A 15,780-nucleotide genomic window follows, 5' to 3' on the forward strand; every position below is an offset into this window, starting at 1 on the left:
TATAGTTATTGTGCCTCTGGCTCTTCTTCTCTTAATTACTCCTCGAACATGCCCTCTCCCTCTTCTTTCCGTTCGATATGCTTCCAACAGGCTTACCCACTTCCACGGCTAGCTGAGCAATGTTTCTGACATTTCCCAGTGAGCGGGCCCCTAAGCTTACTCCACCACATGACTGCCAACCTCCACATAGAAGCATCTGGGATAATCTGAAACGCATACTCTGCCACCTATTCCTACTTAAAGGTTTTGTGCCTTTCATACTGTTATCATTTAATCACGGAAACCTAGACTCCCACCTATGGCCCATACATTAAACATACTTTCATTAAACACGAAGTGACTCAAACAACCAGTTAAGCAAAGAGTTGTGGCGGACTATTGTCACAAATTGAAAGGGGATATCATCCTCCTGCAAGAGACCCACTTAAAATCAATCCATGACGCAAAATTTTATAGCCCTAGGATTTCAGATGTTGGCATCTCCCGAGCCCTGCACAAAAAGAATGTGGTAGTAATGCTAGTTTCGAAAAACCGGACATATCAGTCATCTCACACACCCATGATCAAATGTCCAGTTGCATTAGCGGCTCCTGGAGGGAGTGTTGCGGGGTGGTGGGGCGGTGTGGGGGAGGGGCAGGGTGGAGGGTAGTAAACTCCCGCATACGGCCGCAGTTAGGTAAAGAAATAAATAAATAAAACAAATTAAACTACGCGCGCTGCAACGCCAAATGCCCGCCCCGCAGCACTCCCTGCAGGAGCCGCTACTGTTCAGATGGCTCATCTCCAAGATGAAAAGGCGGGATCTAGAATTCTACATATCAAACATCTATGCACCAAATGATAACGCCTCAGACTTTTGGAGGGATCTCGATAGACAAATCCTGGACCTCCCAGACAGCATGGGCATTATCCTAGGTGGGGACTTTAATCTACCAATGGACGGTAATTTAGATAGGATTTCAGCCCACAGATTTATAGCTAATAGAGCGCATACGCAAATGACATCCTGCTGTAAAAATAATAAACCAATGGACATATGGCATCTCTATCAGCCCACTGGGAGTGATTATACCTTTTGCCCCTCACCACACCTCCCCTTTACGTGAATAGACTACAGCATGGTAAGTAGTTCGCTACTCCATCTCTCCCACTCCCTGAAGAGTGAGCCAATTGTGATCTCTATAATCACGCCTGTATCTCAACTCAAATATCGCTTTATTACCCTACTCCACCACTTCGTCAATGACACCTGAACGATGACCTTCTGGATGACCCTGACAATGTAGCACAAATACAAATGGCTATTACCAACTTCCTTAAAGATAATGCCCCAGAAGACACAACTTCCATGACACATTAGGATGCTCTCAAGGTCACATTAAGAGGGATTCTGATAAATATCACAGTAGCTAAAAATAAGGACCTCTCGAACCGTCTCAAAGAGCTAGAATGCTCTATCCAATCCTTGAGCATTCAACTCAAATAAAGTAAAGGCTTGGCCCTCCTCTCAAACTTGAGCGCCGAACCGTATGAGTACAATAAAATCCTGAGTCAGAGAGCCCAAAAATAGATTGACGTGATCAAGGCAGGTAGGCTGTATAACCATAATAAAGCAGGTAAATCCCTCACAACATATCTCAAATACACTACTAACAGATCTCTTATATTGCCCATGAGAAATCCAGATAGAGTAATTACCACATCCACCTCAAGCATTCTTGGGGCCATCAAAAAGTTCTGTACAGGCCTATATAATTTGATTACCCCAACTCCCCTCTCCAAAATAAATGAATATCTTAATTCATGCGCCCTCACCAACATCTCTCAAGAAGACCAACTGACGATTAATAATCCTATCACAAAAGAGGATATCAGTCTGGCTATATGCTCCCTTAAAACTGGGAAGGCACCCGGTCCAGACAAGTTGCTGCCGGCTAGGCGGACGACGTCCTGCGGTTCACTGAAGATGCCCCGTGAGCCATTCCAATCATCATGGACGGAAATAAACAGATACATGTTGAGGGTTACTCTGTAAATAGAGACAAAACTGAGGTTTTTCCTATAAATGTCCATTGCACGGATGCGGACATTGGTGAATCAGGCCTGAAATGGCAAGCAACTGCCACTAAATACCTGGGATTGTGGTTGTCCCTAGGCCTCAAACACTCTGTGGCACTGAATGAGCAAAATACAGTGATGATCAAAATTAACTCCTCTCCACATGCTCCCCAAAATAAATCACCTGGTAGGGTCGAGTGGGTTTAGGTGCAGATGGGAAGGGAAAAAAACAAGGATCTTCATGAAGGTCCTGAACATGGATAAAACCTCTGGAGGCACAAACATCCCGGACTACTAACGATATCAAAGCGCTTAATTGATTGCTCAGGGTGTGTGGTGGCTGAACCCAAAAGAACCCAATGGCCTAATATTGAGACTTTCATTATTTCACAACTTTCCCTTAGGTCTGCCCTTACAGTCCATAACATCTTGAAACTCCCCCTCATGCGCGCCAACCAAATCATACTGGACACTGTAAAAGCACTTCTGCTTCTTGACAAAGGAATACAAAACTGAACAGGTGGCTCGACCCTAGCCTCCTTATGGTATAACTGCTCGGTTAAACTAGATGGGAAGACCCTCTTTTGGGACACATGGGGACAAAAGGGTATAAATACTATACTCAGTCTCGGACCCGTGCCAATCAGTTCTCCTTCTCCATCTACAAAAAAACTTCAATATACCTAATATTAACTTCTATAAAGTCCTATGACTCTAAAGTGTGCTCGGTAAACTGAAACCGCCCCGTGATCCAGACCTTCTAATTTTGCTAGGCACCTCAGAAGAAAAGGCAACACCACTTTACACCTCCATAAACTACTCGGCACACATAATGGACAGGCCCTGAGATTATTTAAAAGGAAATGGGAACCACGCTCCCACTCAACGGGCTTTCCCTGTATTGACAAAAAGGCCTAGCAAAAAATATGAAGCTCCCCCTTCGAACCCAAAATCACCCCTGCCCTGGCACAGTCCAGATTATGGTCCATCCACAAAACTTACTGGACCCCATCCAGACTACACAAGTTAGGGTTGAGGGACTCCGCCTTATGCTGACATTGTGAGGAAGGACGCGGGGACCTACACCACAAGAACTACCACTGTAAGAACCCTTCCATTATGGATACAAATTCAAGACCTGCTGCGCCAAATTACCAAAACACCAATAGATATCGATTTCTTAACAGCAGCCGTAGATCTATATGCCAATCCCCATGCAGGAGATCTTGAACCCCACATCTCTTTGCTTGTAGACCTTCTGTTCTCCCTAGGCACCAAAACTGTTCTCTCGGACTGGAAATCCACCATCCCCAACACCTTTGATACATGGTGGAATCTACTTTGTTCAATCAGGGGAGCTGATAACATCCTACAACTCCAGACTCCATGGCCAACCGAGCCCCTACGACTATGCAGGGGCGTAACACACCGCGGGGGGGGGCCCGAGCTGCAGGGGGCCCCCTCAGCACCGTACTCAGTCATGAGAGCTCCATAGTAAATACGGAGTGGGGGCCCCTCTATGTACCTTGAAGGGGGGCCCCCTCAACTCGCCAGTGCGACTATGGGATGCTTTTGACGAGTACCAACAGAAGAACAAACCACCATAAATTCCCTAATGTTCCCGCATTCTCCCGCCTGTGTGGTAGCATTCACTCTAGACTTTCTCTGTGTTGGATATTTTTCCTAGACTTATTCCTATGCTGCTCAGTGTAGCCGTGGTTATTTTTGTAGACTAAATAAAAAACTATCTGAACAAAAAAAGGAAACCTTAGATAAATGATTGGTGTGCCCAATCTCACACAGTGTGCGTATAGCATATTATCTAAGGGACTAGAGCACCGGACTCCTAACGTTTTCCCAGTCCTGATATCCCCATGTACTTTAACAGACTTGAATCGCATATACCAGTTTTCATACCTCTTGTGCTTTGTTCGGCATTTTGCATAGAATTTCACTTTTACATCCGTGAATTTTCTTTATCTAAAAAAGATAATAGTAATCATGAAAAACAGGGTACATTAATAACATACAAAATGAAAAATAAAAGTGGGGGTTTCAGTGACTACGAGTTTACTATTGAGATCTACGTCCACGGCCAAGTAACAGGTGGGGCTGACTTAGCCTTTAAATTCAATTCAATTCAATTCGGATTTATTTGGAGAAAAAAACATGAAAAAGCGCATAAAATCAGATTTACAGCACAAAGATTTCACACAATATGAATCAGGTAGAAGAAAAATAATAAAATGTATGATAGCGTTTAAAAGCATCACCAAATGGATCCAGGCAGTTATATGCAGCCTTAAACATAAATCCAGTGAAATGCCATGAGGCAAAAGGATTTTCCAACAGCCAGGAAGATCTGAGTAGCTCTTACAGTAAAAAAACACAGAGGCATATGGAAGGCGACCCTGTCTAAAGACCAAAATCTTAATTCCACGAAAGATATATTTTTTTCACAAGGCTAAGTAATATGTACAAAAAATAACACGTTTTTTCCCAAGAGAGTGAACAGTTTGAACAGACACACAGCTTGATCACAGGAAGCTTCGCCAGTCTGCTCAGCTTGCCAGCAATGGTAGGTCATTTATCATACAACTAGTTTTGAGTTTCCAATTTATACTGCCTAACCAATTAAGAAGCATATCAGCGAGGCGATAAAATTATCGCCGCTTTAGCGTCCGTTTTCGGACGAAAAGCGGCGATAATTTTATCGCCCTATCAGCATGGACATGCTAACGCGTGAATCCATGCCTTAGCGCCTGTTTACTGAACGCCCAGCTTTGCATCTCTAATGAGATGTAAAGTGGGCATTCCTTCCCGAAATAACTGGAGAAATGTCGCTAACCGACATTTCTCCAATTATCTAGGGAATCGCTAACAAGCATAACGATAAGAAAAGTAGCGCTAACCACGGTTATCGCTACTTTCCTTACGCCTGCTTTAATTCTGACTTAGCCATGTAATCCAATTGGAGGTGGATTACATGGCTAAGACCACCCTGCCCTATCAGCAAGGTATCGCCGGTCACAGTGCGATTATCGCTGGTTTCCCAGCGATAATCACACTGTGTTCCAGCTATCGCTTGCATTCCCATCGCTTTGGAGATAAGCGTTGCTGATAGCACGCTATTTCCGCGATAGAAAGCAGCAATAGCTGGCGATAATTATCCTAGCGCTAAGTGCGCTTAGCGATAATTATCCCCGGCCCTTGCTGATATGCCCCTAAGTACTTCTCTGGGCCCACTAAACATTAAGAGGGAGATAAGCTCTCACTATTGGTTTCATTATTTTCGTTTTTCCACCTTGTTCTATTTGGTAAACTAAAAATAAGTACATGGCTTTTTCAGATCTTTGTTTTTAAGTTCTAGCCTAGATACATCTTTAAGAACAAATCTAAAAGAAATAGAAAAAAGTGCATTCACTTTGGGTTCTTCATGGCATGTTTCCTGCAGATTTGTCAAGCATAAGCAAAAAAAGGGGGGTCTCAAAAGGGACATTTCCTATTTACCACCCAAAGGCTTATCTGCTGTTTGATACATAAAAAACAGTTCAAAGGAATTACATCAATCTTGGCATGAAAGTAGAACTTTATCCAACGAAGAGCTTTGCCCTAATTTATTGTAAATCCATTCCATAGTGTTTGAGGAATCAGCATTTAAAAAGTGTTCCCGGCTGGGTATGAAGAGGTTAAAATTTAGAGGTACCTGTATGGTTGATTCATGGAGTCCCAAATATCTAGTTTCACAGATCTAAAATTATAAAAAAGAAACAATCTAATTGGTCAAGAGCTTTCTCCCCTGTCAAATGTTTTGGTTCCGCAAACCACAAACTCGGGTCAGTGGAAGCACTCTTGTTCGCTGCCCACAACATCAGGAAAATTGCTGCGGCCAACATTAGAGGACGTAGGAATTCAGTCTGCATGCCCTAAATAAAAAATTAAAAGACACAGAAGGGGTCAGGATAAACACCCTGTATTTTAATGGAATGCATATCATATGTTAAGTGTAATGTAAATGTTGATCATGGTTTGAAAGGACTTGGACTATTTCCATCATATACAATCCTTAAGTCAACCAAAAACTTCTCTATGTTCTCTTCCCCTATTCTATTACCTCTTTTCAGTTCATGTAGTGTTATAAACATGTTCACATCACTTATTTTAAGACTGTGATCATCTGGTAAGATTACATTTCCACTATCATGTTTGGTTTTGATTTTAGACAAAAAGTGCTTTTTCAATGTCAACTTTCGAACTAATTTGAATAAGTCTATTCTTCTTTGTGCATAATCAAATGTAATGGGGAGACAGAATGTTAAAGCCAGCCTCTTAACTTCTTATTCAGCAGTAAATGTTCTGGTAGGTAAATTAATTACTCTTTTGTTTATCCATTAATGTTCATGCAATGTGCCCCTCTTGTTTGTTCCTACTGGGGTTGTTTCCACCTTTCCTCTTCCTCTGCTGGTTGCTCATCCTCTTCCTCTGCTTCCGCCTCCTCTGCTTCTGTGTTCCCTTCCTTTCAAATATGGGTGTTATTTTTATCTGTCCCTTTCTGCGAAGGTGAAACTCATTTGAAAGAATCGGTTTCTTTGATAGTTCTCCTTTAGATAGACTGCTTTCCACAAATTCGGAAACATCACTTTCTTCTGTCAGTTATCCCTCCGTCTCTGGTCTAGTGGGATCTACTTGCACCTGATTTCTTCCTTGTACCTCTTCCTAGTACATGCAGTCATATTTATTGTTGAATGTTAGTATGGGATCTCTCTCATAGTTCTGCACGTCCCTCAGAAATTTCCTCTGTGTGCGTGGTTTTATTCCCTCCTCCAATTTGTCAAGTCTCACACTCATTTCTTTAATAACTCTATCAATATCTATCCTTCTCATTCTCTGGTCTCTTCTAAAGCCACTCCATTATCTGTTATATTTCTTTTAGTATTCTCTCATGATCCAGCCGTGCATATTTTATCACAATTCTCAACATAGTTTCAGAGCATTGTGTTGAATTGTCCACCCATTCCTGTAGCAGCATCTCAGGATTAGGGTTTGAATACGATGGGGTCGTGTTAATACGGAGGCCCCTTGGAATCTTTTTGTTTTCCAAATAATTGTTGGCCCTGTGCCCAACTGTCTGTGAGCAACAACCCCACACTGCAAACAGCCTTCAGCCTGTGAGTAACAGGAACTGACTAAATACAGGACCAGGCCCAGTTCATGAGTCCAACCCTTCATGGGTGACCAACCCCTACTGCACAAGGCCTTCAGCAAAGAATAGCAAGGGGTGTCTTCAAGGCCTGGTCTTCAGAAAGGCCCTAAACCTAATTATCCGTGGGTGACCAAACACCCACTACACATCTCCTTCTGCCATGTCCTGTGGAAGTTGGCTGCAGGGTCTCACCTATACCCAGGCATTTCACCCAAACCTCCAAAGGTGAGCAATTGCGGCTGCTCACAACCTTCCACTGTATGCAGCGTTGGCTGGCCACAGGGTCTAGCCTGCCGATATGACCTATATTGAAACATTGGCGAGCAGGCAACCCCACACCTGCATGGCCTTCAGCACTGCAAAATGCTAAATGTTTGAATTATAACAAATCAGGTTCTCAGCAGAAATCAGTAAACAAAATATCACTTTCTTGGATGTTCAAACAGAAATATATATTTATAGGATTTGTACCAAGATGTTTAGAAAATTCACAGCAGGTAATTACGATTCTGCATGCCATCAGTGACCATCCGGAATCTCTTAAGTGGAGCATCCCGTATGGGGAACTCCTGAGGTCACGTAGAAATTGTAGAATGGAAGAAGCCTTTATCACAGAACAAAACAATATGATTTGGAGTTTCAGAGAGGGAATACCCAAAACTGTTTATATGAGAAAGCAACAACGGAGGTCTAAGCAAAGACAAGGAAGTCACTGTTATTTGACCAAAGTATGAACAACCCAAGGGAGATTGAACAATCAATGAGGCATCAATGAAAATAAAAAATATCATATCTAGGAACTGGCAGATGTTGAAATGCGATCTCATACAGAATTCAATAGATGACACACCTATCTTCACATATAGGAAAGGGATATCACCTAAAGATTCAGGGGATCCCCAGTGCAGATTAATTGAGATTTGATGGGATTTCATCCTTGTGAAAATTGTAAAGCTTGTAAAAAATAGTGAAAGCGTTAGGGAATATTCTATTCCGTATGGTAAAGTTAAAAAAGAAATGAAGCAAGTTTTGAGCCGTAACACAAATTTTGTGATCTATTTCCTAGATTTCCCTGTGGAAAATGATACGTCTGCAGTACCATTTACCCTGTACAAGAATGCATCCTTGAACATATGAGGGCAATAGATAACAATGATAAACATTACCCTGTTGCTCTGCATTTTGCTGAATACCATTTCAGTAATAGAAACATGCTGAAATACTATGCCATAGAATAAGTAAAAAGTGAACCAAGAGGAGGCAACATAGCCCTCACATTGAGAAGAAAGGAATCAAAATGTATAGCTGATTTGAAAACAAAGAACTCAACAGGACTTAATACTGAGGAGGAGCTTAGAGTCCATATGGATGATTCGAGAAATGTAGCAGATGCCTGTATTCTTTTGACTTCTCTTTTATTCTCAGGAGAGAGGAGGATAAAATGAGGTGATTTTAATCTGTGCTTATTTTATTTTATATATTCTTTCAGGAAGTAGAGGAAGAGGATTTGGAGAAAGAAGCCAGGAGCAGGACAATTGGCTGAATTGCAACGTCTACTCTTTTCTTCCTCTGACCTCTTTACACAAACAAACCAACATTTTGATTTAAAGTAGTGGATATTTCTTTAGACATTTTCATATATTTTACTTGTGCCAAAATTATTGTATACCACCATTTAGGAAATGTATAGAAATACTTGTTGGAAGAGAGTAGTTTGCCCACTGGGAGCTCCATTAGGTGGAAGTGTATTTTATTTAATTTATTACAAAGTACAAATGAGAACAAGAGGAGTATGCAAAATTGCAAAAAAAATATTGTGAAACTACTGTTAATAATATAGGTGATGTACCTTTGAGATGATGTGATGACATCATCGGAATGGTGTGTTTATGTTTAATTTGTCGTAGCCTTGGATAAGGGTTTAATAAGCTTGACTAGCTTATTGTTCAAATATCTTGGTACTTTGGTTTAAACAAGAAGGTTTTGAGGTATGAATCATTGTGAGATGATGAGAGGCAATTTTGAATTTTAGGGCACCGTAACAATGGCATATGTTTTGTCCAAGCAAACAACACATATTAGATGGTGCCCATGATAGTGAATGAGTTTGGTCCTCCTTTTATGTTTACTAGTACATATAGAGCACTTAGGTATTGTATGCCATATTCGTGAACAAGTCACTGTGTGGTCAAAACGCATCGAGTACTGGGGCAATAAACGTTTGTTAACAGCACACCTGAGTACGTGTTTCTCTCACTGTGTGTGCTTGTTATATATTCACTGGAAAAAACAAAGGTTACAGGGATGTTATAGGTTCAGATTAAACATTTGTACACAACCATAGAGATTCAGCAGGTATAGTTAACTGAGCTAAATATAACTTACTCCCTCCGCAATGCACTGCTTATGACCTCACATATAACCTCACTCATGACATGGTCAGTAACATCACTGAAGACCTCTCAAATGACATCACTGATGACATCATCCAGTGATTGTGAGTGTTTCGTACAAGTTTTTGAGTGTTAAACATATATGCTAAGGTACTTTAAAAGTTAAATTAGTATATCTTGTGTACTACAAATGAATGTTACTATTTTAAACATATATTATTGGAGTAGTTGTGTGACTGTGTGTATCTGTGAGTGAGTGGATGTGTGAGTGGCTGTACAGGTGTGTGATTGGCTATATGGGTGATTAAGTGGGTGTGTGAGTAGCTATCTGAGTGAATAAGTGGATGTGTGAGTAGCTGGATGGGTGAAAAAGTGGATGTGTGAGTAGCTGTATTGGTGAGTGAGTAGCTGTCTTGGTGAGTGAGGGGTGTGAGAGTGGCTGTGTGTATGGGTGTGTGTGTGAGTGGCTGTATTGTGAATAAGTGGGTGTGTGAGAGGCTTTATGGGTGAGTGAGTAGCTTTATTGGTGAGTGAGTGGGTGTGAGTGACTGTATGGGTGAGTGAGTGGCTGTATGGGTGGGTGGGTGTGAGAGTGGCTGTATGGGTGAATGAGTGGCTGTGTGAGTGACTGTATGGATGCAAGACTGGGTGTGTGAGTGGCTGGATGGTTGAGTGAGAGGCTGCTTGAGTGCGTGTTTGGTTAACTGAGTGGGTGTGGGAGTGGCTGTATTGCAGAGTGACATGAGTAGCTGTAAGGGAGAGTGAGTAGATGTGTGAGTGTATGGATGTCTAAATGGATATGTAAATGGTTGTTTGGGTGTGTGAGTGGCTCCGTTGAGAGGTTGTACAGGTGAGTGACTGGGTGTGTGAGTGGCTGTATTAGTGAGTGAGTGGGTGTGTGAGTAAGTGAATGGGTGAGTTGCTGTATCTGTGAGTGGGTGTGTGAATGGCTCTGTGGAAGTAGGTATCTGAGTGGTTATATGGGTGTGTGAGTGGGTGTATGAGAGGCTGTATGGGTGGGTGCATGTGTGTGAGTGGCTGTATGGGTGGCTTTGTGGCTGCGTGAGTGACTGTATGGGTGACTTTGTGGCTGCGTGAGTAACTGTATGGGTGAATGACTGGGTGTGTGAGTGGCTGTATGGGTGGGTGAGTGGCTGTTTGTGCGGGTGTTTGGTTAACTGAGTGGGTGTGGGAGTGGCTGTATTGGAGAGTGACTGTGAGTGACTGTATGGGTGAGTGAGTAGACGTGTGAGCGCTTGTATAGATGTGTGAATCAGTATGTAAATGGTTGTCTGGGTGGCTCTGTTGAGAAGCTGTATGGGTGAGTGACTGGGTTTGTGAGTAGCTGCATTGGTGAGTGAGTGGGTGTGTGAGTGGCTGTATGGGTGAGTGAGTGACTGTGTGAGTGGGTGAATGGATAAGTGAGTGGCTGTATGTGTGAGTGAGTGGGTGTGGGTGTGGGAGTGGATCTGTGGATGAGTAAGTGGGTGTTTGAGTGGTTGTATGGGTGTGTGAGTGGGTCTATGAGAGTGTGGGAGTGTGAGTCAATTTGTGAGTGGTTCTGTGGATGATGTCATCAGTGATGTAATTTGAGATGTGATTAGTGATGTGATCAGTGATGTCACTGACCATGTCATCAGTTTAGACCTGAAGTCTAAGTTTAGACCTACTGTCTACTGGCAGTAAAGTTAGACTTTTGTTGTAAGTTTAGACCCAAAGTCTAAATTTAGACCTAAAGTTTAACTTTACAATTAGTAAACTTAGACTTTTGGTCTAAATTAGACTTTTGGTCTAAACTTAAACCACCAATCTAATTTTAATCTTAGTAAAGTTAGACGTTAGGTCTAAACTTAAACTTCAGGTCTAAACTTAGACTTTTGGTCTAAGTTTACCTTTGTGAATCGTGCCCCTTATGTTTTGAGGCTCCTCACTGGATTACAAATCCGTAATTCGCCAGAACAGACTTTAAGTGCGTATTTACATGCATCAGCCAAACACATAATTTTAATTTCACTTCCATCATATTGTTTGTTGCTTCAGATTTATTCCTTGTGTTTCTTGAATCAGACTGCTGCACCTGGCCCAGGTCCACACAGCCTTTTAGTGTTATGCAGCAGTGCTCCGACTTCACAAGACACTTGTGTTTAATTTTTGGAGGTGATTTGTGTACGCACTTTTGAGCTCCCCGTCCCAGATAAAGAGGTAATCACCACCACACTTCTGGTGACACAGTCTTCCGACACAGATGTGCAAAGCGGCAACTCACTGGGTGAGCCCTGCACACTTTGGCTATACACTCCCACAAAACCATCAACACTTAATTACACATCTTGTTGAGCACTGGTGCATTCCTTTCCTTTTCCCCTATGGTGGTGCACAATGGGCTGCCATGTGCCAAAGCAGGCGCTCTTGTGCCATGGTGCAAGGGTGTCTGCATTGTAGGGGTGATTGTTTTTGTGCAGGAACGCACACCTTCCCGCACAAAACCAATCACAAGAGGTGTTTTTCTCTTTCAATGTATGCTGCAAAAGGAAAATAAAGGTATTTCTCCTCGTTGCGCCACCCAAGGAGAGCTGTAGGAATCTGACGCATTCCCAGGTTCACGAAACCTTGCAAATTGGGAATGCGCCAGGTTCCATGAATGTTGCGTGGGAACACCCGTAGCAACACAACAAGATGGCTATATTTACAAGGCAATGGAAAGACACTCGGAGTGGCTTTACGTGACCTTGCACATAAGGGCAGGCACACTGCGCTGCTGGTGCGCCCAAAAAAGTGACGCACTGATGACGCAATGGGCTTGTAAATATGCCCCTTTGTATATAGTGGTATTATCATCTATGGGAGTCACTGCGCTATACGGCATCATAAAGCATACAGCAAGTCACTAGATGTAATTGCCATATAGCACACATTCTGCGCTATCGCTCTGAGTGCCTCGGGTTTGCCTACCTATATCAGATCCAGCCATTCTGCAAATCTAGGCATTTCACCTCCAAATGACAGCTTCAAACAATAATTAAAATACTTTTTAAAAAAGCACAGTAACGTGGATTTTCACCTATAAAGCTTTTTGCGTATGCTTCGTATTTCATTAATAATCCCCAGTACATCTCATAATACACAGAGGGGGAAGTAGCGTTTTTCAGAGGTGTATTTGGGGGGAAGGGAGCGCATAGGGGGAAATATCCATCCGTATTGTACCCGGACAGTCACTATAAAACGCTCTACCATTATTATTTTAGTATTTTGTTGCGGACAGTACTATGAAGGAATAACAAGTGTATTACAAGTGTTTAAAAGTTGGGCTAATTGCATATGGGAGTGCTGGGGGACAGTGACTTACTAGCTGGAAGTGGTTTAGGCTGTATTATGCACTGATTCCTACATGCTGGATATGACCAGGGGTGTGATGATGTTTGATGATGGCAATTGTAATCGGGTAAAGCAATAAAAATTGTTTTTGCAAAAACAAACAAAAAAAAAAAGTGTTTAAAAGTTGGGCTGAAAATGTTGTGGCAGTTTATTTTCTATGGCTTTTTTTCATAGCTGCCATATGTACACCACCTTTAGAAGGCCCCATTTTTAATTTTGCCTAATTTGACACTTGAGCCATGTCCTCATTCGCAAATTACCACCAACTGTAAGTTGGTGGTAATTTGCGATTTCTTATGCCAAATTCACAAAACCTAGGTGCTTTCTACCTCGCATTTAAGGAATCGCAGTGTGCGATTCCTTAAATGCAATCGTGAAATAGGGAATCGCAAATTTTGCGATTCTCTTATTTGAGATGCTCTTTTGGGATGATGCATCCCAAAAGGTCTTTTCCCGTTCGCAAACTGGACGATTCTGGAAAAGGGCTTGATACATATGCCCTTAGATCTTTACCATTGCATTAGTATATTTGTGCTTTTTGGAATTGTCAATAAAAAGTGTCACCATTGGCTTTTTCCATTAATCTCATGCTATAAAACCATCAATTTGTCCTTAAGGTCACTCTAAAATAAGGAAAAACATGAACCCTCGTGAGAATGGGCCCCTTCTGTAACATCAACGTGGTTTACATGTTATTGGACAGACACAAAACTTTAAAATGACCACGGTTAGTGGTGAAATTCCAGTCATCCTTGTAAAAAGCGTAATAATCTATTGGATTCTGAAGACCTTCGGATTATTGCCTATATTAGTGTATCGGCAGTATATGTCTGTTATATAAATCCCCCAGTTTTCAGAGCATCATGTTATAAGGAGACCAGTTTCAAACTTACACCATTGCTACATATATTTCCTTTGAGGTCAATAAAATGAGTACTCCCAACATTGGGAAATTTAAGCAACTCTTATTTACAGTGATACACAATGGCACAATCTGTGGTAGCAAGCACAATATGCAAACAAATAATCATTACTTCCATTATAAGTTATTTTTAATTAGCAATTTCTCTACCCCAAAAAAGTCTGACAAACTTGCTGCCTACCTCACTCACGGCATTTGTTGCACACACACTACTCTCAAAGAGGTTTCTTTCTTGCCGTGAGTCTTACTATTCCATAGAATAAATACACTTTCTGAGTTTTACTGAAACTGTGAGAGATTCAGTTTTGCAGAATTAAATAAGCAGGGAATTCGAGAACTGGGGGCTTTGGGTAAAGAAAGCGCCTTCCCTTCTTCAGTTCAATTTGCATTTGCGTTGAAAGGCAGATAGATGCTCGAGGGCTTGAATTCTGAGGTCCTGGCTTGAGGTATCCATTTTGGATATATTAACTAGATACCCCCGTGCAAGTTTGTGCAAACATTTAAATGTTGGGCAGCCAAAGTTAGATTGTATTCATTCATGCACTGGAAGTCAGTGCAGAGTTCTTCTGGTCGTGGACATATGGTTCCTTAATAAGTCATACCGCCACGTTTGGGGCTCTCTGGAGCCTACAGATCTAATAAGCCAGCCCCGCCAGAAGAGGTTTACAGTAGTTCAAGAGGGAACTGATGACATTGCCAACCACGATATCTCTTTGCTTCTTTGAAAGCATCAGGGTGAATGCTTTAATTTACATAGTTGATGGAACTGGCTACACACAAACTTTCTGGTCTGGTCATTGAGAAAGGAATCTTTAATAAGAGGGAACCTGGGTTTTATGCACGGATGATGCAGGGAAACACTGGCCAAGGAGTTCAGGGGTAATAAGATAAGTTAGTCTAGATCTGCCTTTTTACCAACAAATATGAGCTTAGTCTTTGAGCTGTTCAGTTGTAGGCTGTATGCACTCATTCATTTCTGTAATTCACTCAAGATATGTGTAGGCCTTCCATGGTGGAGGAGTTATTGGAAAATCTATAGTGTACCTGAATAGCATCCTCGCAAGTTTGTGCTGCAACTACTGGATCGAAGATATTAAATAAGGCAGTTGTACAGATATATAAAAGTGTGGGTGGACAGAGCTCACCCTTGAATGACTCCATACATTAAAGTTTTCTGGTTAGCATGGGCTACGATGGATACGGACTACTGCGGATACCCTCTCAAGGTGGATGTCATGCATCACTGTATCGAAGACCACTGTCAGATCCAGAGAAGTTGACATTTCTAATCTATACAGCCTGTGCATAGCTCAAAAGGGTTTACATTTGATAGTGATAACTTTGAGATGGAATAGACAGGAGTCACATCACCAGGCGCATCCTTACTAGGTAACAATTTTTTACTTGCCACAGCATTGCCATATACCACCACTTCCTCAAATATCATTAGAGAATGTCAAACTCATCACAAAAATCAGTCCCCCAAAACATGAAATACACCTGTGAACGTTGATAAATGTGTGCCTTTGACTAGCAAAGTACATTTTGATTAAGAAAGGTATGTAATCATGGCTCAAGAAAACGCATGTGTGAATGTTTTGGGAGTCTCAGGTCCCAAGGGTTACTGGGCACAAATTCTGACAATGAGAGTGGCTTGGCACTTACTGCTAACCTGGTATACCCCTTTGGAACGTGGCCCACATGTTAGCAAGGAAGATTGGTCTAAGGCTTACTCAAGAAGGTGCTGTTGGATAGGGACTGAGAGCTCTGTTAGCAGACAATACCAAATAATTAATCATTGTCCAGCGGGTGCAGTGAGTTAAAAGAAA

The 15,780-nt window shown here is 41.9% G+C and overlaps 1 protein-coding gene across 2 annotated transcripts in view; it reads right to left on the reverse strand.

The window, feature by feature from the left end:
* LOC146802376 (uncharacterized) overlaps positions 1-15,780 on the reverse strand; it is a 102,369-nt gene that overhangs the window by 68,968 nt on the left and 17,621 nt on the right. For both annotated transcript variants that reach the window (XM_085620424.1, XM_085620425.1), the window contains exon 2: positions 3,976-4,038. In XM_085620424.1, coding sequence (XP_085476550.1) covers positions 3,976-3,996 — 21 coding nt within the window. In that variant the 5' untranslated portion in view covers positions 3,997-4,038. The remainder of the gene's footprint in view (positions 1-3,975; positions 4,039-15,780) is intronic.

This window comes from Triturus cristatus, chromosome 8, assembly GCF_964204655.1.
Source record: "Triturus cristatus chromosome 8, aTriCri1.1, whole genome shotgun sequence".
Taxonomy (NCBI): domain Eukaryota; kingdom Metazoa; phylum Chordata; class Amphibia; order Caudata; family Salamandridae; genus Triturus; species Triturus cristatus.